At 36.5% G+C, this 24,539-nt stretch overlaps 1 protein-coding gene and 1 pseudogene across 2 annotated transcripts; both read right to left on the bottom strand.

Moving 5' to 3' along the window:
- si:busm1-227h09.4p (si:busm1-227h09.4, pseudogene) overlaps nt 1-5,572 on the bottom strand; it is a 29,256-nt pseudogene extending 23,684 nt beyond the window's left edge.
- Nucleotides 1,527-24,309, bottom strand: ttll6 (tubulin tyrosine ligase-like family, member 6). 2 transcript variants are annotated; one of them, NM_001105524.2, is given in 16 exon segments: nt 1,527-2,397; nt 2,487-2,766; nt 6,417-6,656; nt 6,748-6,892; nt 7,037-7,225; nt 10,089-10,267; nt 10,375-10,600; nt 10,872-10,957; nt 13,240-13,383; nt 13,741-13,897; nt 13,978-14,108; nt 14,196-14,314; nt 14,427-14,464; nt 16,840-16,998; nt 19,979-20,117; nt 23,973-24,309. In NM_001105524.2, coding segments are annotated over 14 exon segments (2,337 nt in total). In that variant the 5' UTR covers nt 16,998; nt 19,979-20,117; nt 23,973-24,309; the 3' UTR covers nt 1,527-2,152.
- Nucleotides 24,310-24,539: the final 230 nt, after the last annotated feature.

The raw sequence follows: 24,539 nt of genomic DNA, 5'->3' as shown, positions 1-24,539 counted from the left end.
TAGTAAGTAAGTGTAAATGTAAAGGCTGGAACAGGCGCGTTGTCCTGCCTGCTTTTAGAGTAACACCGCCATCATGTGGTGGACATTGTATGTTCGTTTGGACACATTTAAGCATTTAAAGGACGGCCAAAATTCAGCTCATCTACTGTGTGATAATGCAATAATATTACTGAGCGTGAAGAAGAGCATTCGATAAAAAAACAATAACAAAAAAAACGTTTTTTGTTTGCTTATTAAAAATCGAAAAAACATTTTGAGTTAGGTTTTTTCGGTTTGCACCATGAAAGGGGAACGAAATTCAAGCGTGATTGTCTGTAGAAAATAAAGCAAACACGGTGCTGAACAGCTGCGAGATATTTTCAAAGCACAGTTGCTTTCATTTTCCGCTGTAACTTTATGAGCGGAGAAACAACTAATTCGATTTTACTGCCTTCATTTTATGCACTATTACATCAAGCCACGCGAAATTAAGCGTATGCATAATCTGTCTTACGAAGACAACCCCTGCATTTCTCTTTTAAATGAAGACGTTTTAAGTGGTTTTATTATTGTTTAAAAAATATTATTTAGCCTAATAATAAAATAAATGTAACGAATCTGAAATCTGGACTTTACTAGAACTATGTGAAGCTGCTTTGACGAAATCTACATTGTATAAAGCGCATTAAATAAACATGAATTTAATTGAATTATTAGTCATTTACATTTAAGGTCCTCTTTTGGCAGTATCAGAAAACACTTCTTAATCTGTGGAACTTTCAAGTGAAGCCACATGCATTTAAAAATGAATAAATACATTTTTCATATGTGAAATAATTCTATGACCACACTTACCCCAAACAGGATGAACAAAAAATTATATAATTTTATAATGATAATGATTTCCAGAAATAGTTCAAGAATAAGATTAAGAAAAAAGACGGACATAATGAGTAGCGGGGCGACGCAAGCCATGGATGCGACATTCTTGTAAGTTTCGGCATTCAACACAATCTCACAGCAATTCGTAACTACCAGTGTCCTCTTGCGTGCGAAAATGTATTTATATTTATTATACTGATATTATTGTTGATTTTTTTCAGATAATAACTAACGAAAAACGTTGAAAAAAGGGTTCATTAGACCACTTGAATGGGTGTTGTAACGCTTATTTTACTACAGCCGATAAAACACCTTACCACCTTTGACCCGTCCTTATCAGTAAAAAAAAATATTTATTTAATTTGCTCATTTTTTATCATTTATGACTAAATAAATTCAACATAACTTATGGCTTCATTTTCTAATTTAATGTTTCTTTAAATTCAATATGCCATAAAATGTTTGATAAAATATTTTAGAAATACATGCAGCGGTGGATTAAGTAAAATTTACATGCTGCTGAAACTCCTCATCAGCTAATTTAATTCGTAATTATTTAGTTTGTACAGTCAAAATTCTGGGCTGGGTTGTCCATATCTGACATAAAGACAGACAAATCAAACCATTGGGGTATATTTAAAAAAGAAATTAACACACAACTGTGTCCATATTTTACCATATTTTTATTGAAACAACCCAGCATTTAAACAATGTACAAACTCTGTTTTACAGCACAAATTGCATAGAAATTTCTGTTTCTGAGAATAAATGGGCAATATTGTACCCTGTTTATTTTCATATATGTTCTAAGAAGTCATACTGGCAGGACAAGACCCATCATGAATTGAAATATTTGACCTATTCCTTTAGATCAGCATTCTAATAAACAAAAAACATTCATTAAAATGTTTATTTATACTAATTGGCTTAGAATGACATGAAATAGCTTACAAGACTGTGTTAAACAAAGGATATTCACATTCATTTAATTTAAAATTATGAACTTATGGCTTGTTTTAATCCGATAATACCTACAATTTAAGGTAGCAGCAGGCACCAGCCCTCTGCACTCTTCAAAATAGGCTAAACGACTGACTGCAATTGTAACAAATTACAGGGAAAAAAAGGAAAAATGGCATTCAAATTAAAATTAGTGAAGACAAAAATTTGACATTTTCAGTCTGGAAGACAGGTAGTGAATGCGCACCTTCTCACCTTCAACTCTTCACTCATTACAAAACACCTTCCTTGAGTCTTTATTCGCTTACTGAATGACTTGTGTCATCCCTGGTCAGAGGCTGTGCTCATGTGGAAGGACTCTGCGAGGAGCTTTTCGGAGGTCGTGCGAGAGGTGTGGTCTCGGGACAAGAGGAGCCGGGGTAGAGATGATAAAGAGAGAGTTGGGGTCATGAAAAATGGTGGGACGATGTAGTCGTCCTGGACCAAGAGGAGGCATGGCTAACATTGTGGCTCTTGCTCTCGACTCGGCCAGAGAGGAGCTCAGACTGCCCTGACGCCAAATGAAAGACCCATTGACTGTAAAGCAGAGAGATTGCGAGTAAAGTGTGAGTTTACTCTAAATATTTTACAATAGTATAAGTAAAAGAAAAGTCAATGATAATCACTTGTTAAAGGTATCTGTTGTGCACTAGTGGCCTTAATTAGATTAGCCTGCTCCTCTGCATTTGACGCTACCATCTCTTCCAGTCCATAGTGTTTGAGAGCTGCTGCTTGAGTCTGGACGGGCTGGAGGAGACCGTGTTCTAGAGAGGGCCAGGGTTTTCGGTTTTGCAGTGTTTGGGAATGAACATTCGGCAAACTGGGCCCGTTTCTGGCAAGAATTTGATGTTGCATTGTAGAGTAGATGTTCTTCTGCCTCCACGATATCTCTGCAAGCGTGTCCAACTGGAAAGAGAGTGTATTGAGTAGAATTTACAGATAAAATCTTCAACATTAGTATGAAATGATTTAATTCTAATAGTATTTTATTTTAAGTATATTGCTGAGTTTAAGCAAAACAGAAATTCTTGACCAAAAAACATTGAAGTAAAATGTGGAGGAAAGCACAAAGAATTATTCATTCATTCATTTTCCTTTGGTTATCCAGCATATGTTTTTTTTACGCAGCATATGCCCTTCCAGCCGCAACCCAGTACTGCGAAACACCCATACACTCTCACCCTCATACACTTTGCCCAATTTAGCTTATTCAGTTCACTAATACTTCATGCCGCCAGCACAAAGAATTACTCAAATGAAAATAATTGAAATAAACAAATATATATATGGAAAACTTAATTAAAATAAGAAACTGAAACAAGGTCAAGTGCTAAAACTAAAAGAAAAATATTATAAAGCTAAATATAAATATTTGAAAATAAAGTTCTAAATAAAAAACTTATAAAAAATTATAAATAAGTTGAAAGAAATATCCATGTAGTCACTCACCAAATATTCTGTTTTTGTAACTGTGTCTTATTTTATGGTAAGCTGTCCCTGTACTAGGCGCCTTGACGTTGCGCCTTGACATTCTTGAGCACTGGATAAAATTGTTCTGCTTAACTTAGCTGAATATTTGCAAAACCTACACTAAAATGAAATAAAAAGCAAAATAAAGTTATTTATTGCCTTTTCAACTAAATATAATAAATGTTTAAGCAGTAGCACTCAAACTATTAAAAACTGAAATAAATACAAAGCTAAATACAAATATTTTAAAAAAAGACAAAAAAGCCTATAACTAGCAAATTACTAAACAATGATATTATATATCAATTGTTATTTGTCTGAAAACTGATATATATTTTATAATATATCATAATATAAATATATTATAAAATAAAAAAAATAATATTATAATAATTTCGGTGTGGAGTTTGCATGTTCTCCCCGTGTTGGTGTGGGTTTCCTCTGTGTGCTCCGGTTTCCCCCACAGTCCAAAGACATGTGGTACAGGTGAATTGGGTAAGCTAAATTAGTATGGACCTAATATGCCAAAAAAATTTGAATTTAAATTTATTGTTAAATAGTTGTTTTGAATTTCTTAATTTGAATTTTTATAACTTGAATATTGAACATCTGAAATTTAAGACAACTGAATTGTTCAAGGCTGAATGTTTTATAGACGCATCTTCAAACTTCAGATTTTTGAGTTCTGAAATCCTACTCTGCAGATATTGGGTTTGTAAAAATACAGTTTCAAGTTTTCAAGCTGAAGAAATTCAGAAAAATCAAATTCAAAACCGGAAATTCAGATCGTGAAATTGAGATTTGAACAGGGAAGAGTAGACGGTCACCGAAAACAATGTTATCACAAACTTAGAATCACTTGCCTCTGCTTGATTCATAGTCATGGTCATGTGGGTGTGTGTGTGTGTGTGTGAGGGGGGGGGGGGGGGGGGGGGGGGGGGGGCAGGGGGGGGGTCTTGTATCTACATATATCCTAATGTAAAATTAAACTCATATGTATTTCAGCTTGAAGTATAGGGTCACATAAACCAAACATGTTGAAAAGTCAAGTGGCTTTCCCTGTACATTGTTCACAACAATATAGACTTTTTAACATGTCTTATGTTATTTGAAACTAAGTTTAAGCACTTAACACATGAGGTTAAAAAGAAATCTCTGAGTGAGTCATTCAGATTTAGTCACTTCATTTATAAATGAGCTGATTCAAACTAATCTGAAAGAACAATTCAGTGACAAAGACACAAATTTAGCGCCACCCATTGGACATTTTGGTTTCAATGTATTTTAGCCAAAAATAATGTAATGTTTTAAAATATATGGAAAAATCTATTATTTATTCATTTTCTTGTCGGCTTAGTCCCTTTATTGATCTGGGGTTGCCACAGCGGAATGAACCGCCAACTTATCCAGCAGGATTTTTACGCAGCGGATGCCCTTCCATCTGCAATCCATCTCTGGAAAACATCCACACACACACACACTCATACACTACGGACAATTTAGCCTACCCCATGTCTTTGGACTTTGGGGGAAACCGGAGCACCCGGAGGAAACCCACGCAAACTCAGGGAGAACATGCAAACTCCACACAGAAACGCCAACTGAGCCGAGGTTCGAACCAGCAACCCAGCGACCTTCTTGTTGTGAGGCGACAGCACTACCTACTACGCCATTGCATCACCTCAGAGCATTCAAATAAATATTAATGTAAGGTTAAATATGACATCTTAGATGTGAATAGATGATATTTAAAGAGGCATTTCAGTGTTGATAATGGGCTTTGGGCCAACATATAAAAATTTTCCTTAAAATACTGTACCATATGCTATGCTTTACTATAGAATATTGTGATGCATCTTATATAATTTGAAGAAGAAGTGTGTGCATGCAAATATGTTCTTAACCACAGCTGTAAAATGCTGGAATAGTTGAAAAATGCACCTGGAAAGAGCTTGAAAAGGCCTTAAATGAGACTTAAAGGTGTAAGAGCCCTCTATCTGCTGAAATAACCCATCAGAGGTTGCAGTACAGGTCTGAATCATCCCTTTATCCCTCAAAACACCAAAAGCGTAAATAAAATTGATTAACCAATGAGATGTTATTGAGTTAAATATATGAATTTGGTTCACTGAAGCATGAATATATTTATTAAACAAACTACTGAAAATAGCTGATCCCCGATAGTCAGTTTGCAGACTAATTTTGTCTTCATGAGCCTCACATCCACCAGTAAATCACACAGCGCTGTGATAGGGCAAAATGCTTAGTTTGACTTTTTGATGATCGTCTACTCTTCCCTGTTGATGACCTCTGACCTACTGTCTGCTGAATCTGAATTTCAAGATCTGAATTTCCGGTTTTGCATTTTAGAATATTAAATTTGATGTTCTCAATTTCTTCATCTTGAATATTTGAAACTGTATTTTTACAAACCCAATATCTGCAGTCTATTAATTCAGAACACAAGAAATCTGAAGTTTGAAGATGCGTCTAAAAGAAATTCAGCCTTGAACAATTCAGTTGTCTTAAATTTCACATGTTTAATATTCAAGCTATTAAATTCAAATTCTAATTAAGAAATTCAAATCCAAAGCAATGTTTAATGGCATATACAAATTCAGATTTATTAAATTACACCTGTCAATAGTTCAAATTAACACAATTCAAATTCAGATTGTTTTGGCATATTATTAGCTCCATTGTATGGCTATAGTGTATGTGTGTGAATGAGTGTGTATGGGTTTCCTAGTACTAGGTTGCAGTTGGAAGGGCATCCGCAGCTCGAAAAGTTGTCAGTTCATTCTGCTGTGGTGACCCATGATAAATAAAGGGACTGAGACGAAGGAATATGAATGAAAAACTAAATTTAAAGTTTTTATTAAAACGCATAATACTATTAAACACATTTAATATTAAAACTACATTAGACCCCAATGACATTTATTCAACTAAAGCAGACATTTTTCAAAATATGATATATTTTTGGTCACAGTTAAGAAAACCATACAGCTCTGAAACAATATTAAATAAATGCTTTGTATTTTCCCTGAACCATCCATTTAATTATTGCTTTTTTTCTTCCATACCTTGTGGTCGTGTCTGCAGTGTGGAGGAAAGCTGGCTTGTTCATGCGAGTGGTTGATACACTGAGTAAGATGATTGGCACTTTGAAGAAGCTGGCGGACCTGATTCACCACGCCCATGTTTAACAGGAGAGTCTCTCGCTGCTGAAGCTCTCGGACTCTCTCGGCCTCCTCTTTCTCAATCCGCTCAAGAGAAACAGGTGTCTCTTCCCTCACGCTGGACAGCTCAAGCATTGCTGGTAACTAAAGAAAATTCCATATGGAATTCATCAGCCAGTCAAATACAGGCAACAAGGTCCCTCTAGTGGCGAGTCAAAGCAACTGAATGACTTACTGAGTTTGAAGTTTTATGTGGGGGTTGACTTTTTCTTGGTTTTACTTTTTCTCCTGCAGATTCACCCTGAAGATCCTGTTTACGTGATCCTTTCTTATCTCGCTCTTTCTGCTCTTGCTTCAGACGCAACTCCTGCAGCTGCTGCCTACAGATAGATACAAAATAAATCGGTCAAATGTGGATGAACCCAATTGTTGGGAAAAGAAATGTTACTGAAATTTTGAGTTTCTCCACATTTGACCTAAAATTGAGTTGAAACAATCCAGCAAATCATGCAGTATTTGCACACCTGGCACACTCCTCTCTGGCTTTAGAGGCTGCAGTTTCCTGGAAAAGAGAGCTGCTGTGTTGGAAATACTTTTCATATTTCTCTCCTCCGTCACGAGGGAAAATTCGCCGGAAACCACCCATGTGTTTTGCTTCATATTTCTGCATCTGCTCCATACTTGCAGCTTGAGACTGACGAAGCTCCTCATTTCTTTTGAGAAATAAGACATGCATGCATGGATCAAGGTTAAAGAGTTTAATCACAGATTCAGGCAGCACTCAAAAGATAAAAACAGTCACAATGTCAATTAAGAACTAAACCGTGAGTTAACTCTGAATTCAAGAAAAAATGATGAATGGGAGATTTTCAATAAAACTGCAAGACTCAAAATTGTGCAATATTAATATTGAACTCTGAAGAATGAACATTAATGTTATCTTATTAATCTTATTATCTTATATTTCAGAAATTTAGTTTGAGAAAACTACATTTGGCTCAGTGGTTAGCACCATGGTGCGAATTATACATTGAAGATCAGGAGGGTCAAGTTTCCGTAATACGCCTTGGTGAACTAAAGTTCTATATTTAATTCAATTGAATCTAATTTATTAATAAAAACATACTTTTTTGAGGGATATTGAGTGGTTCTCAACGACATTTGTGAATTAAATAAATGGTGACAGGTTTGCCTTCCTGCACCTTTGGATGATCATGAAAGACTGCACATATTCTTTATTTTACTGTTTAACTTCCATGTGCCGGCAAGCGTGTATTAAATTACAAACCATGTATTTACTTTTAAAGACACCTACAGTATAGACCCCTAATTTACAAGAAACATGTTTTTTGAAGACGCTGCCTAGATTTGCCGGCTAAATTAATATTTTTGGCGTAAACATGCATTCACAGTTGTATGAACCATTTTAGGAGTGGTCAAATGTATATTTATCTTATCTATTATTTTAATTGGTGATGTTATTTAAGATCAGAGCAAACCATTTTAAAGGGCAGACCCCACATACAACTTGTTTTGATGTTCTTCAGGGGGGATCAAACATAATTAGGGGGGTCAGAGCCCCCCAAAACTCTGTTGCCTCACAGCAAGAAAGTTTCTAGACAGAGTTCTGGCAGAACAAGTTGGAATTTCTGTGTAGAGTTAGCATGTTCTCCCCCATGGGTTTCATCTGGGTCCGAGTCCAAAGACATGCACTATAGCTGAATTGAATAAACTAAATTGTCTGTAGTGTATGAGTGTGTGTAAATTAGTGTGCACGCTGTTTCCCAGTACTGAGTAGCAGCTGGAAAGGCATCTGCTGAGTAAAAACATATGCTGGAATAATTGGCTGTTCATTCTGCTGTGGCAACCTCTAAAATAAAGACTAAGGCCCCGTTTACACTAGTACGTTTTAGATTTAAAACGGCGTTTAAGAATGAAAACGATCCATGTCCACACTAGTTTCACACAGCGTTTCTGAACAACTCTCCGTCTACACCACAACAAAGAAAACGCACATCACGTGACCAAACACACACACTCTGGCATGCACTGCAGCATATCTAGCCAGATGAGAGCTGTGCCCGTCTGACTGTTCATCAAGCATCTACCTCTGGATCTAATCTCACTATATTTGTTAAACGTGATATTATTGTTTTGGCTGAGCGCAGAGATAAGTTAATAAGTGTGGTTTATTTATAAACTAATTTCAAGAGGATTTTCCCCACTTCCACCCCTACTCTCCACCCTTTTTTGATATGGCGACACGGTGGCCCAGTGGCTAGCACTGTTGCCTCACAGCAAGAACATAGCCGGTCCAACCTCCTATTGTACTGGTTGGTGTTTCTGTGCAGAGTTTCTATGTTTTTCCTGTGTTCACATGGGTCTCCCCCGGGTCCCCTGGTTTCCTCCCACCGTCCAAAAACATACACCATAGTCAATCGACTAAACCAAAATATTCACCCAAGTTTACACTCACATGGCGACAGCACATGTCGAGACCTACCTGAGCTCAAACTTCCCTCTCGCCCTTTTAACAGGAGGGAGCCCTGGGCTCGAGGATATTACAAGCTCAGGGCTCTCTTCTGGGACAGCATGCCAATTACGCTTTATTGATTATCAGTTAAGTGTGAACTCTTAAATTAATGTAACCACGTACATTCTGCATATTGACTGATTGTCTGTCTTTATTTCCTATAGTGTTTAAACTTATTGTACGTCATACTTTTATGGCCATTATTGATTATTAAAACTGATATTAAGCAAAAGAGAGGGTATGATTCATATTTTCAATGAAAATGAAAGGAAGCAGTTATGTTATAGGCTCTGTTTTGATATAAATATGCATACAGTGAAGATGACGCTTGTATATGCAGCACGACGCCTCAACATTTTTGCTGTCTGTTAAGTTGCTAATATCAAAATGAAAATAGCAGTTCCTTATATCATGTTTTCATTTTATTGTAAAGATAGTGAAACAACATACGCAGCCAGGATGATGTGAATAAGTTTATAAAATACACTGTTCTCTTTGAAGATTTACCCAACATGTCCTCGGGAGTCTGTTTTTCATACCAAACTAGCAAAGTCTGAACTTAAACGCAGAGGATGCAGGACTGAACTGTGTCTAAGACCTAATTAGAGAGGAGAATGTCTGCAGCCCCGCCTCCAATTTCAGATTTTTCCGCTTTCCCCCATCTACACTGAGACGGAGCAGCAGCGTTTTAGATTGAAAACGGCCTCTTCAGCATTTTCAAAATGCTCCGTTTTCGGCTCTCAAAAACTTTGGTGTAGTGTGAACGGATGGCGTAACCGTAGCAAAACTTATGCGTCTTAAAATGAAAACGCATTAGTGTAAACGGGGCCTTATGAAAAGTAATGAATGTGTTTAGGATATAAACTTGCAAAAAAAATTTTGTTTTTAACTAACAAAAATATTATTATTATTTTACAATCTGGGGTTTGCAAACCAGCAGCTGAGCTTCAAAGTGCTTTGGAAAGGAGAAAATTGTGCAGTCTCCACTTTTAAACATGACATATGAACAGCCACTTGAAGTGCAGCTGTGGTCTCTGTGGTACCTGGCCTCTCTCGAGCGGTTCTGCTGTAGTCTCTCTTTTACACGGCGCTTCTCCTCCTCTGTGATCTTCCTGCGGTCACAGGCTCCCAGATTAATCAGCACCAAAGTGTCATACAGCAGGCTGTCCTTCACCTCCCGGTCTAAGCGGGAGTCTGTGGTGAAGCTGGGGGAATGGTTGACCTAAACACAACAAAATTTGCTAGCCTTTGCTACATCAGATGTCATTAACTGCTTCATAGGGCGATCTGAGCCACAAAAACAAAATAAGCCTCAAAAGGAGCTCAAACCTCAAGAAGCCAAGGTTTCAGTCGACGATCCAGTAAGACATCAAATCCCAGGATCTCAAAGCAAGCGCTGCCAGATGCGTGATTGGGAAAGCAGGTTTGGTAGTTGTGTTTGAGAATGGGGTGCGCTGATATTAGTGTTTTAATGATCACGTCCTCAATATCCGTCCACAACTTTTCAGTGTCATAACTCATGTCTTCCATGTGCTTCTTGAAGCTGGAGAGTTTCCTATAAGGACACAATCAAAGAGCCATCATCTCCAATACTGTTTTAATGAAAAAACGTAATCTTTAAGAACATACTAGATCAGTGTTTCTCTCTGGAGGACCACCAACACTGCATGTTCTGGATGTCTCCTTTGTCTTTCACACCCATCATAGGTCTTTCAGTCTCTGCTAATGTTGACTTGAATTAGGCGTGTTTGGTTAAGAAGACATGGAAAATATGCAGAGGTGGTGGACCTTCAGGAACATGGTTGAGAGACACTGCTGCAGATTACCGTTTGCTGCCAGTATCTTCATCGCGTACAAAGTTTTCACTATGCTTGTTGATGGCATAGTTAGTTAAGTGCATGCAAACATCCTCCTGTAGATTTTAAAGAAAAAGATTAAGATTATATCTTATGTACAGTCTGTATTTCATTATTACTAGATTTATACTTAGATCTATTATGAACCGTTATAGCATTAAGCAATTATAATTACTAGTGTTTCAACTATTTGATTCGATTTTTTGGCTGCTCAAGACCTTTTTCTTAGCATGCAAAATGACCCATTATTGATTTGATTGTATGAGCAAGGAGAATGCTAAGAACTTTCGGTCGGCAGCTGATGTGTATAGTCACATTTGGACAGCTTTGAAATGATCGTTTTAATCTGTTTTACTTGCTTTTAATGTCTGAACTTATACTGTTGTCGATCAGCACCACCTCTTAGACGGGTTATTTAAAAATACGCTATCTAATGGGATGGAAAACAACTACTGCAAGGTATTTCACCTCATTGTCAGACGGCATCTTGTGCCGTTTAAATGAAGCCTCGTCACCACAAAAGTGAGCATTTTCTCTTTCTTTCAAATATATAACCAACCCAAACAAATGTAATTCTCCAAAATGTTTGGCACACACACGTAGCCTGTACTGTCCCACTGACACATTGATTTAATAAGTGTCACAAAGTGAAAATAAAGTGTCAATTTGAATTGACAAAAAAAAAAAAACAAATACCACACAACACAAACTAACTAAATAAAACATAAGCGGCTCCCAATTAGAATCAACATGCAAATCAGCCAGCAGAGTGTCTGTCACATACTTTTATTGGTAATTTTTGTATATTCGCAATTGATTTACTTGATTTATATCTTCATGGTTGGTTAATTTATCACTCATTGATTGTTTTGTAAAAGATAATTAATAGATATTGTGCCCTGGAAATGGGCCTAGGCTTGGTTTATGATGAGTTTAACTAAAATGTGTTGAAGTTAAAGCTTTGCTCTGGCTGATGACAACTCTTAAAAGGAAGTTCTAAACACCCTACCGGAAGGCGCTGGTCACTATGGCACGCTCCATGCAGCAACGAAGAAAAATGTCTATACAGACACCGTTTTTAATACTATTGGCCAGCATGACCAGTTTTTGTCACTTGCTCAACAAAGTGTTTTCACATACTCTCTCTGCCCATCTGGGTTTTTTATAACACTTTTGCTACCATTATTGCACCAGCTGTATTTTCCTTGTTAACAGCTATGTAGTTAAGTGACCAGAATAATGCGTGCTGGCTTGTCTCATTTTAGAACAAATCTAACGTGATAGTGTAAAAGGCACTTTAATTTACATTTTGTCACAGAAATACATCACTATTGTTGAGCTATACTTGTTAGAATATCTTTGAATCAAATTATTTTAATTGATCACGAACTGGATCTGTCATCAGGCCAACATTACTATTAATATTATTAATTGTATTTTGTGCAGATTTCATTTTGACAGGGCAAGTGTCTAATTATTTAATCTTATTTTGACATATATTTTGGGAAACATGTAAAAACCTCAATGATACACTCCGGGCAAATTTACTACCCTTTTGTTACTGTATGTTTGGGATGAAAACATCCACTGAATTAAATTGCTGTAAAAATACATCAGATTAATCTATGTTTTATTTTTAGCATAAATCTGTTAATCAATCTCAGTCCTTATTGATCAAAACTACTACATTTTTATAGAAAATTACAGGATTTTTACTCTTTAATTGCCAAATTCATAAATGATGCCACTGATTTGGTGAAAAAATGACTTATTTTTAATTTAAAAAGTAGTTGTGGGCTGGATTTTTTAACCTTTTATTATGTAAAAGATTAGTAACAACATTGCCTTTGATGCATTGTTAGTTTTTGTGCAGCATAAGATTTAATTTTTTTTCTCCCTAATTTACTGTTTGTGGCTGTTTTTGCCCCATTGACTTCCATTATAACCACATTTTTAATTACAAAACCATGACACCATATAATTATGCATTTTAGATTGAAATATTTATCTAATGCATTTTTACAGCAATTAAATAAAGTAGATGTTTTCATCTCAAACATAACTAAAGGGTAGTACATTTAAACAGTGCGCAACTATTAATAGACTGTCATCATATACAAATCAATGCCTTCACACAGCAATACAACAATAAACTAGTGTTTTATATTGGCCTTTTTAATGCTATAACTGATATAAAAATTACAATTTTAAATGTTCAAAAAATCTGACAATAAACAGCAAAGCCTACTACACTTCAGACAGTTTGTAACTGAAACTGCATTTCAGTTGATTAACACTAAAGCATATTAATCGGTTGCAATGGTTAATAGTGTCTTACCAAGTTGCTGACAGTGGGCTCAGTATAATGTGTGGTGCAAAAACGGACGAGTCCCTCATCATACATGAAGACACGGAAGGGGTCACAGCTGGTCACCAGCACATAAATGCGCAGGTCAAACTTGAACCCATCAATGATGAACGGCTGTAGAAACAAAACAAAAAAAAAGTGTAAGTTCACCTGTTTTATTATGTTTACCTTTTTTCAATCTAACATCTGCATATAGACCTTTTTGAGAGATGTAAACAATAACAATGGTCCTAATTTATTTCCTGTTATACATTGTTTATTTCCATAGCTTTCGGGAATTCAAAAAGTTTTAAATATTGATACATAATGTTAAAATAGCTGTTTTAACGTAAAGTTATGATTGAATTGCAGTTATGAAATAGTTTGACAATAAACAGAATATGTTCATGGGCCAGTGACATCATAACATTGAAATGGTAGATTAGAATTATGATAGTGTTTCTTTTTATTAAGTAAAGTTTAATGCGTTACCTTGGACATGTACACCTGGCAAATCATGTGTTCTCCTGGCCGAATATCCTTGTTAGACTTGGTAAGATAAATACCACGACCTTGGCAACCTGAGTCTGGCTTGCAGATAAATGTTTTGTGCTTTTTGGCTCTGGTGTAGGCTTGGAAGTCACTATAACTAAAGGACATTGAAAAAGAGAAAATGCTAAAGAATTAAACTTGTGAAAACAACTGTTTATTGAACCCAAATTGACTCACTCGGCAGGAAGGCACCATGTGCGAGGAAAAATGTTGTACTCCTTTGGGAAGAGTTTTAGCATGCGGTTCATATTCCGTGCTAGCAAGTCCTTCCTGCAGATTTCATTCATACCAGGAAAATGGTTGATTTTCTGTGTGAGGGACATGTAAGCATTTTTTTAAGCAAGTGGAGAATCAGGATGATGAATAAGAGTAGACTGATGTTTGACAGTAAACACCTGGTAACGCTTCATATCCATGACTCTGTCTAATGAGACTGAACAGTCGGTCCAGTATAGAGTCCAGTCTTCTCCCTCTGCTGCCTCTCGTATCCCATATCTGCGAGCAGCACGACGCACTGAAAAAAAACATGTCACTGCATGATTATAAATGTTTATAAAACATAACAGTAAATCACAGTGGCTATATCCACAGTTGTTTAGAGTTAAAATGACAAAACAGAAACTCACCACTCTCATATTTGCAGTTGGTGAGATTTATCCACAGTCATCTGAAAAACAGGGAGAGGACAAAGGGACAGACCTGTGCATTGTTCGCTTAATAACTACAATTGTGTAAAAAGGTCCTGTAAAGGTATACCGAAAATGGTTTATACTTCTCAATAATTGTTAATATGCGGTACTGCAAAGGATATCATTGCTAAAAAAATCTGTAGTTTATTTGTAACAAATAAAACATTGTTGCACTGAAACACTGTTACAGCCATGCATTACATACACTCACTGGCCACTTTATTAGGTACACCCTACTAGTATCGGGTTGGACCCCCTTTTGCCTTCTGAACTGCCTTAATCCTGGCATAGATTCAACAAGGTACTGGAAATATTTCTCAGAGAATTTGGTCCATATTGACAGAATAGCATCACACAGTTTCTGCAGATTTGCTGCACATCAATGTATGATGCAAATCTCCTGTTCCAACACAACCCAAAGGTGCTCTATTTGATTGATTTCTGGTGACTGTGGAGGCCATATGAGTACAGTGAATTCATTGGCATGTTCAAGAAACCGGTCTGAGGTTATTCTTGCTTTATAACATGGCGTGTTATCCTGATAGAACTAGCCATCAGAAGATGGGTACACTGTGGTAATAAAGAGATGGACATGGTCAGCAACAATAGAAAGGTAGGCTGTGGCATTGACATGATGCTTAGTTGGAACTAATAGGCCCAAAATGTGCCAAAGAATATCCCCCACACCATTACACCCCCACCACCAGTCTTAACCATTGATATAAGGTAGGATGAATCCATGCTATCATGTTGTTGATGCCAAATTCTGACCCTACTATCCGAATGTTGAGACCACATCAGACCAGGCAATGTTTTTTCCAATCTTTAATTGTCCAATTTTGAATTGCCTGTGTGAATTGTAGCCGCAGTTTCCTGTTCTTAGCTGACAGTAGTGGTACCCGGTGTGGTATTCTGCTACTGTTGCCTGATTTTTTCTCTTTTGGACCATTGTCTGTAATTCTTAGAGATGGTTGTGCATGAAAATTGCAGTAGATCAGCAGTTTCTGAAATACTCAGACCAGCCCATCTGGCACCAACAACCATGCCACGTTCAAAGTCACTTAATTCACCTTTCTTTCCAATTCTGATGGTCAGTTTAAACAGCAGCCATGTCTACATACCTAAATGTATTGAGTTGCATGCTAAAATTGGCTTATTAGAAATTTGCATTAACAAGCAGTTGGAATGGTGTACCTAAAAAAGTGAGTGAGTGTAGATGAAACCTAACAGTAAACTTTTTATTCATTTGAATCTCCCAAAAAGTACAAAAATAAACAGTGTTTTGACATTAAAAATAACAAAACTTTTTGGAGCTTTAATGTGAAGGATCATATGACTGATGAATAGTGTGCCTCAGAAATAAATAAAAAGAAACTATTTACAGTTTTTTCTCAGTGGCTTTGGTGCATTTCACACAACACTATTTACATTTGCACAACAGTTAATGCATTTCTCAAAACAATTAGTCATTTGTGCACATCCTAGTAGCAGTTTCTCATTCCTTCCAACAAATTGCAAATGCGTTTGGACATGCATCATTAGCTTTCATACAACTCTCTGCTATTTATAACATTTTCATATGCTTATGTCATGTCAGTCAACTTGTGAATGCTGCATAGTCACTCCATATAAAACTAATAGTCCTCATTTCATTAGTTGAGTCGTTACATACAAAAATGTTGAACTAGTTGTCAAAATCTAAATTTTTTAATCTTTATTTTCCTGAAAATGTCTTCAAAATTGAACAATTTCATGAATAATTTACAGACCTGTGTGTGTTGTAGGTTCAGTTCCGATATGTACTGCAATATTGTTTACAGTTGTGCACAGCTCTACCCAAAGGAAGTTTATGTTAGTTGTAAATAAGGGTACATTGATTATTTGGCATAATGCTGTGAATAAATTTGAATTGCAGAGAGCAAATGCAGTAAAAATGGGAAACATACATTTTCAGTGTCTTGTACTTAGATACCTCACTAAATGCAGTGATGTCTAACTTTACTGTAGTTTTCAAATGGCTGTGCAAATAGTACATAGTGCTGTCTAGAGCATTTTTAGGAAGTGTCACCAAAATCAGACTTTTTTCATTGAAAACAATGTACAGAGTAAACTGTCATAATAAAAACATGACAAAGCCATTTGACTATCTTGTTCATAAACCCTTTGATTGACATGAATACTTGCTTTTGAGGAATTAACTATCCATTTTGAGCAAGTGACATGCTTTTGTACTAATTGTTTTGAGAAATGCTTTAACTGTTGTGCAGAAATGCATTAAAGCGACTGAGAAAAACTGTAAAACAAAAGTCTTTATTGAGCTCAAACTAAAACTGCATATAAAAATGCCTACTTCTTCTTTCTCTTTTTCTTCTTGTTGGCTACTGGCAGTGGGATTGGAGTGTTGGAGGGCTCCGCGTGGGTGTCACTTCCCCAGCCTTCTCCCTCCAGCCCTGGATCAGGCTCACACCGGCACACTTCACTCACTGAGCGCTCCGCTGGTGTCCCCATTCTGAGAGCACACATAAAACTTTGATGAAGACTGAGCGAGCTCTGAGACAATTCTAGATTAAGCGAAGCATCCATTAAAGAACTTATTGATATCATATTGATGTCTGATGTCACATCCCGAGTGTGAAAGTCAATCAAACATGTTAGTGTGCTTATAAATAACTGTTTCTGTTCCCATTTCTTTAGCCAACAACAGGATTTAGATTTCATCACTTAAACTGAATTTTATTTTCTGTATTCAACATCAGGGCGAGGCAGTGGCGCATTAGGTAGTGCTGTCGCCTCACAGCAAGAAGGTCGCTGGGTCGAACCTCGGCTCAGTTGGTGTTTCTGTGTAGAGTTTGCATGTTCTCCCTGCCTTCGCGTGGGTTTCCTCCGGGTGTTCTAGCTTCCCCCACAGTCCAAAGACATGCTGTACAGGTGAATTGGGTAGGCTACGTTGTCCGAAGTGTACGTGTGTGTGTGTGAATGTGTGTGTGTGTGGATGTTTACCAGAGATGGGTTGCGGCTGGAAGGGCATCCGCTGCGTAAAAACTTGCTGGATAAGTTGGCTGTTCATTCCGCTGTGGCGACCCCGGATTAATAAAGGGACTAAGCCGACAAGAAAATGAATGAATGTATTCAACCTCTTTGAATCTTAGATTTTGACACTTAAAATAAAGAATATTTTCTGTAACCACTTTAATGGGTAAGAAAATTTGATTTCACTTATAGTTGTAAGGGGCAACACAGTGGCTCAGTGGTTAGCACTGTTGCCTCACAGCAAGAAGGACGCTGGTTTGAATTCTGCCTGGATCAGTTGGCATTTCTGTGTGGAGTTTGCATGTTCTCCCTATGTTGGCGTGGGATTCCTCCAAGTGCTCCGGTTTCCCCCACAGTCCAAAGGTATCCGCTATAGGAGAACTGAATAAAAACTAAATTGGCTGTATTGTATGAATGTGTGTAAATGAGTGTGTATGGGTGTTTTCCAGCACTGGGTTGCAACTGGAAGGGCATCTGCTGTGTAAAACATATGTTGGATAAGTTGGCGGTTCATTTCGCTGTGGCAACCCCTGATGAATAAAGGTACTAAGCTGAAAGAAAATAAATGAATCATAGCTGTAAATTGAAAAGCGCTAAGGCTTAGCATTTTGTTTCTTTTTCAGTTTCTCCCCAGCGGTCAACATGATTGAGGCTTTATACTTAAACTGAATTATATTTTGAGTGTTTCAGTGGATCAGATAAAATAAGATCACGAGTAGCTGTTGTTGATCATAAGTAGCTCTTGTTGTATGTTTAGAGGATATAAAACTGATATAAACACGTAAGGCTTGTAGTTTGTCACACTAAGTGGATCAACGGTTTTATTCATGTCACCTCATACATCAGTTTCTCATCACATCGTGACCAATCAAATGCTCTCTAGTATCTGACTGCCCCGCCCCCTTAAGACAATTCACATTTGATGTGTTTGAGCTCAACCACTCCCAATGGCAGAGCGGGGATAAAGCAAAATGCTATTGGCTAAGGATAGGCAATTAATCAAAAATTTATCGAAATCGACATTCAGAATCTATAATTGATCAGATTTTTCCAGGTCAATTTTTTAAATTACTTTCCCTACCGTGTGTGGAGTCAGTGAGCTTGCTCTGTTAAGGCTGAATTACACTATGTTTATGTTTTTAAACTTTTGCCAAGCGCACACGTACGGTCTAGCACAGCCTTTGCATACCTGCACACCTCTCAAAAAAATGAAACTACACGTCACAACAATGCATGGGTAAAGCTTTGTGATTGGTCAGTGTGGCAGTGATGACGAGGGTCGGCGGCATGGAGAGCCATGTTTTAGGCAATGTGTGTTGTAATTTCAGTTGTTCAGCATTGATGTTTAATAAATAATCATGGAAAGTAGATAGTTTGTTTACTTAAATTATTTTTAAAAGCAATGCACACTTCATTTAAAAATCTCTTACTTGTAATATGTGAGCATAATTACTGTTGAAAAGTTGTCAGTGAACTGTAAGGGTAAAAAATAACATAAATATATAAAAAAATCATTCCTTAATCGTAACTAGATTAAAAGGTTCAATTAATCGAGATTTTGATTTTAGGCCAAATGGCCAAGCCCTAAAATTGGCTGTTCCATAAAAAGGGGAGAGGTTACTCTATGTGCTATATTTCGGTTGAGATTATGTCAAATATTGAATAAAAATGCACATTTCAAAGCCAAGACCTTTAATATTTAGCACAATGTCTCTACCCCTATTCCTCTCTTTAGATGAATGTGCACCTTAAACAACATGATTGACATTTTGCCACTTAGCACTTTAAAAACCACATTTTCAGCATTGAACCACTTCAAATAATTTGATATAATCAATGAGTGTTGTAAGGGACAAAATGCTAAGGCTTAGCATCATGTCTCAGTCTGTTTCTACCTGTCTGACCCATATTTTCAGCATTTTACCACTTCAGTAAATCAAATAGTTAAACATCATGGATGGAGTACCCCACGTGTCAACACTAAGTTTTCTCACCTAAACTGTATCAAACTTGACGTATCTAACAATGTTATTGGGTAAAATATTTGGATAATTGATGATGAACACCACTTACTTTATATTTATAAAAACTTGGTCTTGATTACAGCTTTAAAATGTACCATCACTAAGGGCATGAATGAACTTGTAGTTGTTTTTGAACAAAACTCAAAGTCAATTACAAGTTGAAACGAAGATAAAACTCCTGCGAGACCTTCCTGAGGTAACTGTATTTTGATCCAGTCAGTTAATCCAGACCATGACCTTTCGCCACTGAGCTCAAATAGATTGGCCTCATGGCCTCCTTAAGAAGGTCAAAATAAATAATAAATATATTTTAAAGAGGGAACCATTTTACCAAGCTCCATCAAAGAACTGACATTAAGAAAACACTTTTGACTCTTGTGACCAAACATCAACTTCAAATCACTTTTATAACCAATTCAAAATATATGCACTAACCTGATCTCTTCAGAAGCAGGACAGCAGGGTTTCCCCAGATGGAAAATTCTTCAGTTCACACTGCTTTGCTTTAGCAGTCCAGTAGAAGGCTATCATCCTCCCCACTGCGCGCTGTCGTCTGGGTACTGGCATATAATCCCTAACAAAAAGGAACAAATTTGCCACTTCTGTGATGGGTGGCCCAACTTGGATATACTTACATGATGACACACTGAAACCTTAAGATCAAGTGACCTATTAGAAACACAGGAGACCTAAACCTGATACATGAACATGAAAATCAAGGCCAGGAGGCGGACAAGTATCAGGGAAGAAAGACAATCCCTACTTGTCAAATGTGATGAGAAAAGTGCTTGGAACCTAGAACAAACAAGCATACTTTATTAGAAAAGAGGTTGCTGTTTACACTTAGCCTACATTTGCAACAATGTAATAATGATGTTCAGAGCCTAAAGTGATCACTTGTCAAGCGTTCAAGTGCATATAAAAACTAGTAAACTATTTTTTTAATTAATTGTAACTTCAGCTGAGAATGTAATATGGTTTAGTGCAGTTAGCAAAGACTAATTGTTGGTCATTAAGTAAATATGAAATCTGATGTGCAAGTTTGTTCGAGTTTTACGAGTAGCCAAAGTGTTTTATTTACAGCCAAAACAAATGCTAAAGCTTTATGATTTAATGTTGAAGAGTATATACTGTAAACATTATCTTTTAATTAACAGTTTTTGTATTTTGTTTTCTGTCTATTTATGGTTGTGAGTTTCATTATGGGATCTTGATCTCTGCTCTGCCGACTTTTGATGTTGAAAAATCCAACTCTACATTTTAACAAATTGACTTTTATTGACATTTTAGTAGTTTGGAATAGTATCATGTATCATAAATAATATATAAATAAACAAATCTGTAAAATCAACGCAATCGAACGCAGTTTGGGGACTACCAAAAAATACATCGGTGTTAATGAGATCACAAACACTTGCATTGACCATGCGCATACAGCCCGCGCAGCAAAAGGGGCGTGGCAAGAGGCGCTGTAATGTTATAGCAGAGAAAGCTAAAATGCCATCCAAACGCTGCATTTTTCCACAAAGCTTCTTCTGTTTCTTTATTTGGGCTTCCAAAGGACATGAGACAAAGAGAGCAGTGCTTACAGTTTTATTTTAATTATGCTCCAGAGAATTATAAAAAATATATAGCTAGCATTTGACAGGACAGCTTCCAGAATCTCTCCCAGTTCAGCGCTGGATTCAACTAAAAACTCCACCAACCATAATAGATGAAGCTGTGGATTGTATTTTTCTTTGTTAAAACTGATCTATCACATGCACAGTTTCTAGCTTTAATGTTATGCTGCAGCAAGGACGAAAACAAGGATGTTGACAACGGGAAATGTTGTTTGGCACAGCTAACAATTTAGCTACAAATTCGTTTTTATCCGTCAAACTGCTGTAAATACCCACAATCTTCACCAGTGCTTTCAGTGTCTTTCTATGAGGCTGTTTTCTGTGCATTCTACATCTCAAATAATGAACTCGCAAAAAATATGTGAATGTTTCATATTACTTACACAGGCTTATTCCGAATATATGTGAACGATTAATTGTCAGATGTTATTTCAGAGAGCGGGCGTAAGGCTAAGCTGTGTCATTTTCAGGCTCAAACTGCTACAGCTAACGTCTCTGAACAACATTGTTTACACAGCCGAGGCACAGCGCATGCTCTTAGAGGTTTGATTCTTTTCCAGGTGCAATCAGCTGATCCGTGAATAACAGCGTATGTTAGCTGACTCATTAGAGCCTCTTGAGGGCGGGCCTTTCAGAGAAACTAGGAAATATGACAGTCGTTTTCATGTTAGCTGAGTAGCTTTATATAATCAAAGTAAGATATATAAGAAAATATATATATATTTTTTTTTACAAATGAAGCATGAGCACACATTGCTTTGCATCTTATAAACACAACCAAGCATTAAAATACACTCTGGACCACCGCTTTAAACAATTAAATATATTCATAAAAGTCACTTTTTTCAACTTTTTAAGGTTAAAAGTTATTAGAGGAAAGATCTAGGTCTCATAATGCGTAAAAAAAAGCTTAAACAATTAAACATTTAAAACATGAATCACAAAATATGGAAAACTGTTACTTTACAAATATTTGTTACAATGTATAAAATTAACAGTTAAATGGTATTGTGGTGATGTTTTTTAATTAATTGGTAAAATGTAATTAAATAACGACTGGCTTAGCAAGTTGACACAAACTCTCGGACAGCACACTGTAAAGATGAAAGACAACAAGTAAACTCTTCAGCTGCAGCACAAGAAGGTATTTAATCATAATATGTGATTTTTAAAATCTTGCATCTACAATGTCTTTATTGTGTCCATGTTGTGCAACGATGATAAAAGCATGATAAGGCATGAGCCTGTATAAGATTCTGATAACCTTGGATAAAAATATCAGATTAAAGGTATTGTGATCACTGCTCTAAAATATGTTTCTTTTTTAAATGTCTGGGTAAAAAACTAAAACTTTTTTTCCCTTTGAACAGACGATTTTTTAATAATTAAATAAAAAATATTGCAAATATTTTGGAACATTAAACAGGCTAAATAATTAAAATAAATCATTTACTTCCGCAATCTTCATTAGTTTCACTGATTTCTTTACAACCTGAAAAAGCATCTTTAGATATAAATTATGCCACAGCACTGTTCAGGTGTGTTTGTATGTTGAGACATTTGCTTTTCAGATATTTTCTCAATCATAGTAGCTTTTGATGTGGAGATACTGATGTTCTAAAACTAAAATAGTTGTAAAAACAAAAACAAACATATCATAGGAACGATATAACAGAAAATTTTAGCAGTTTTAAAACCTTGCCTTTTCCTAACCACGGTAAACCCTGAAACCGGTTATGGTCCCATGCCTAAAGCATGTGGATAGAATAATTCATAGAATGGTCAATCAGTTTAACATTTCAGCTGGAATTCCTTGCTGAACAGGGTAAGGATCTTGGCTTACGGTGACTTTTGAGCTGAAAGTCCATTCGACATCAAAAGAAACAAAAGCCTAGACTAACTAACCTTTTATGTTAGTCAATAGCATAAATAAAAAAATCTATGAAAAGTGGAGGAGAAATTTCATTGTTTGGGGAAAGTTCATACAAATACAGAGCAAAGTGAATGCAAATGTTTATCAGAAGCTCATTCAGTAACGTGGTTTAATCCCTGCAGTGATGTCCTGTGGCCATATATATGCTCTAGTATTAAAGATCCAGGGTCTGTTTGCTGTTCTCTAATTTTGATCATAGCGTTTTCCACCAAACACTACCACAGTTATTTTGTAAAAGGTATAGACATGGTATAGCCAAAACTCAGCATTATTTGGGAAATTTCTTAGTCAATGTGGACAATATTGCTTCAGTTTTACAAAACAGAGTTATTAAATGTTTATATTCATTATCAAGAGAGTGAGGTTACCTTACGTCAAATTAATCTAAATGTAATATTTGATATGACCTGATTGACCAATTTTATTTGATATATTGTTGTCAATCAATTGGAGTGTACCCTGATCTTAACTTTTTTTTATTAAATTATTTTGGCTCTAGCACTTTTTGGTATTTTCTCAAGTAATCAGCCATTACCAGATAGCAAAACGTAATACACAACACCCAAATTTAACAACCAATACATCTTACCAGCAGAGACCCAGAGAGATGTTGTCGGTTACAGAACAAAGTCTGTGAATGTTTTTATTGTTTGTTCGTTTGTTTTAGCAGTGAGACTATGGATGCACCATTTTAAAAAAAGTGGCAAGCAATAAACACTTTCTTTTCCAGTCCACAATGAAATAATATTTGACACTAAAACACGACAACCATAATGTAAGGCAAATTAAAACAACCCACAAAACGTAATACTCTCATAGAGAAGAAAAAAAAATCTAATTAACGTTAGTGATATATAAAATATTCTATAACTACCTGTTTGCAAGTGAGGATAAAGCAAAATATCGCCGTGTCTGAGCCCTTGCGCACGACTTTTACTGCAAGTTACAGTTGGCATGGAAACACAGTGCGTTTCAAAACCAGCTTAGCTAGCTAGCCGGCTAATATTCATACACACGACGAATAAACTGAACTAGTCCGGAGGTATGAAAGTACGCACCTGTTGCTGTACTTGTCAAACAACGCGCAGTGGCTCTGGAGGGGGCCAGTATCACGTATTATTATTATGGCCGTTTAGGAGGAAATGTCAGAGAATTTTCTCATGCTTACGTTGTTGCCAAGCGCTCTCTAAACGAAACGAGGGCACGGGGTCAAGAGAGCAAGGAGAGATGGCCAATCTAAATTCTCGCTTGCAAATGCTTGAACTCTGATTGGTGCTCACTCCGGCGATGCTAATTTATTTTTTAGATCATTAATCCTGTGCTGGCATCGGATTAAATGTTACTTTATAAACATTACCACACGCACAGAGGTGTAAAAACTGGTTTGGATGGTTTGAAAGGAACCAGACTACACTTTGACAACCATTAACCCAAATAACTG

Source organism: Danio rerio, chromosome 12 (genome assembly GCF_052040795.2).
Source record: "Danio rerio strain M-AB ecotype USA chromosome 12, GRCz13ab, whole genome shotgun sequence".
NCBI lineage: Eukaryota > Metazoa > Chordata > Actinopteri > Cypriniformes > Danionidae > Danio > Danio rerio.
This window is presented reverse-complemented; position numbering and strand designations above follow the sequence as displayed.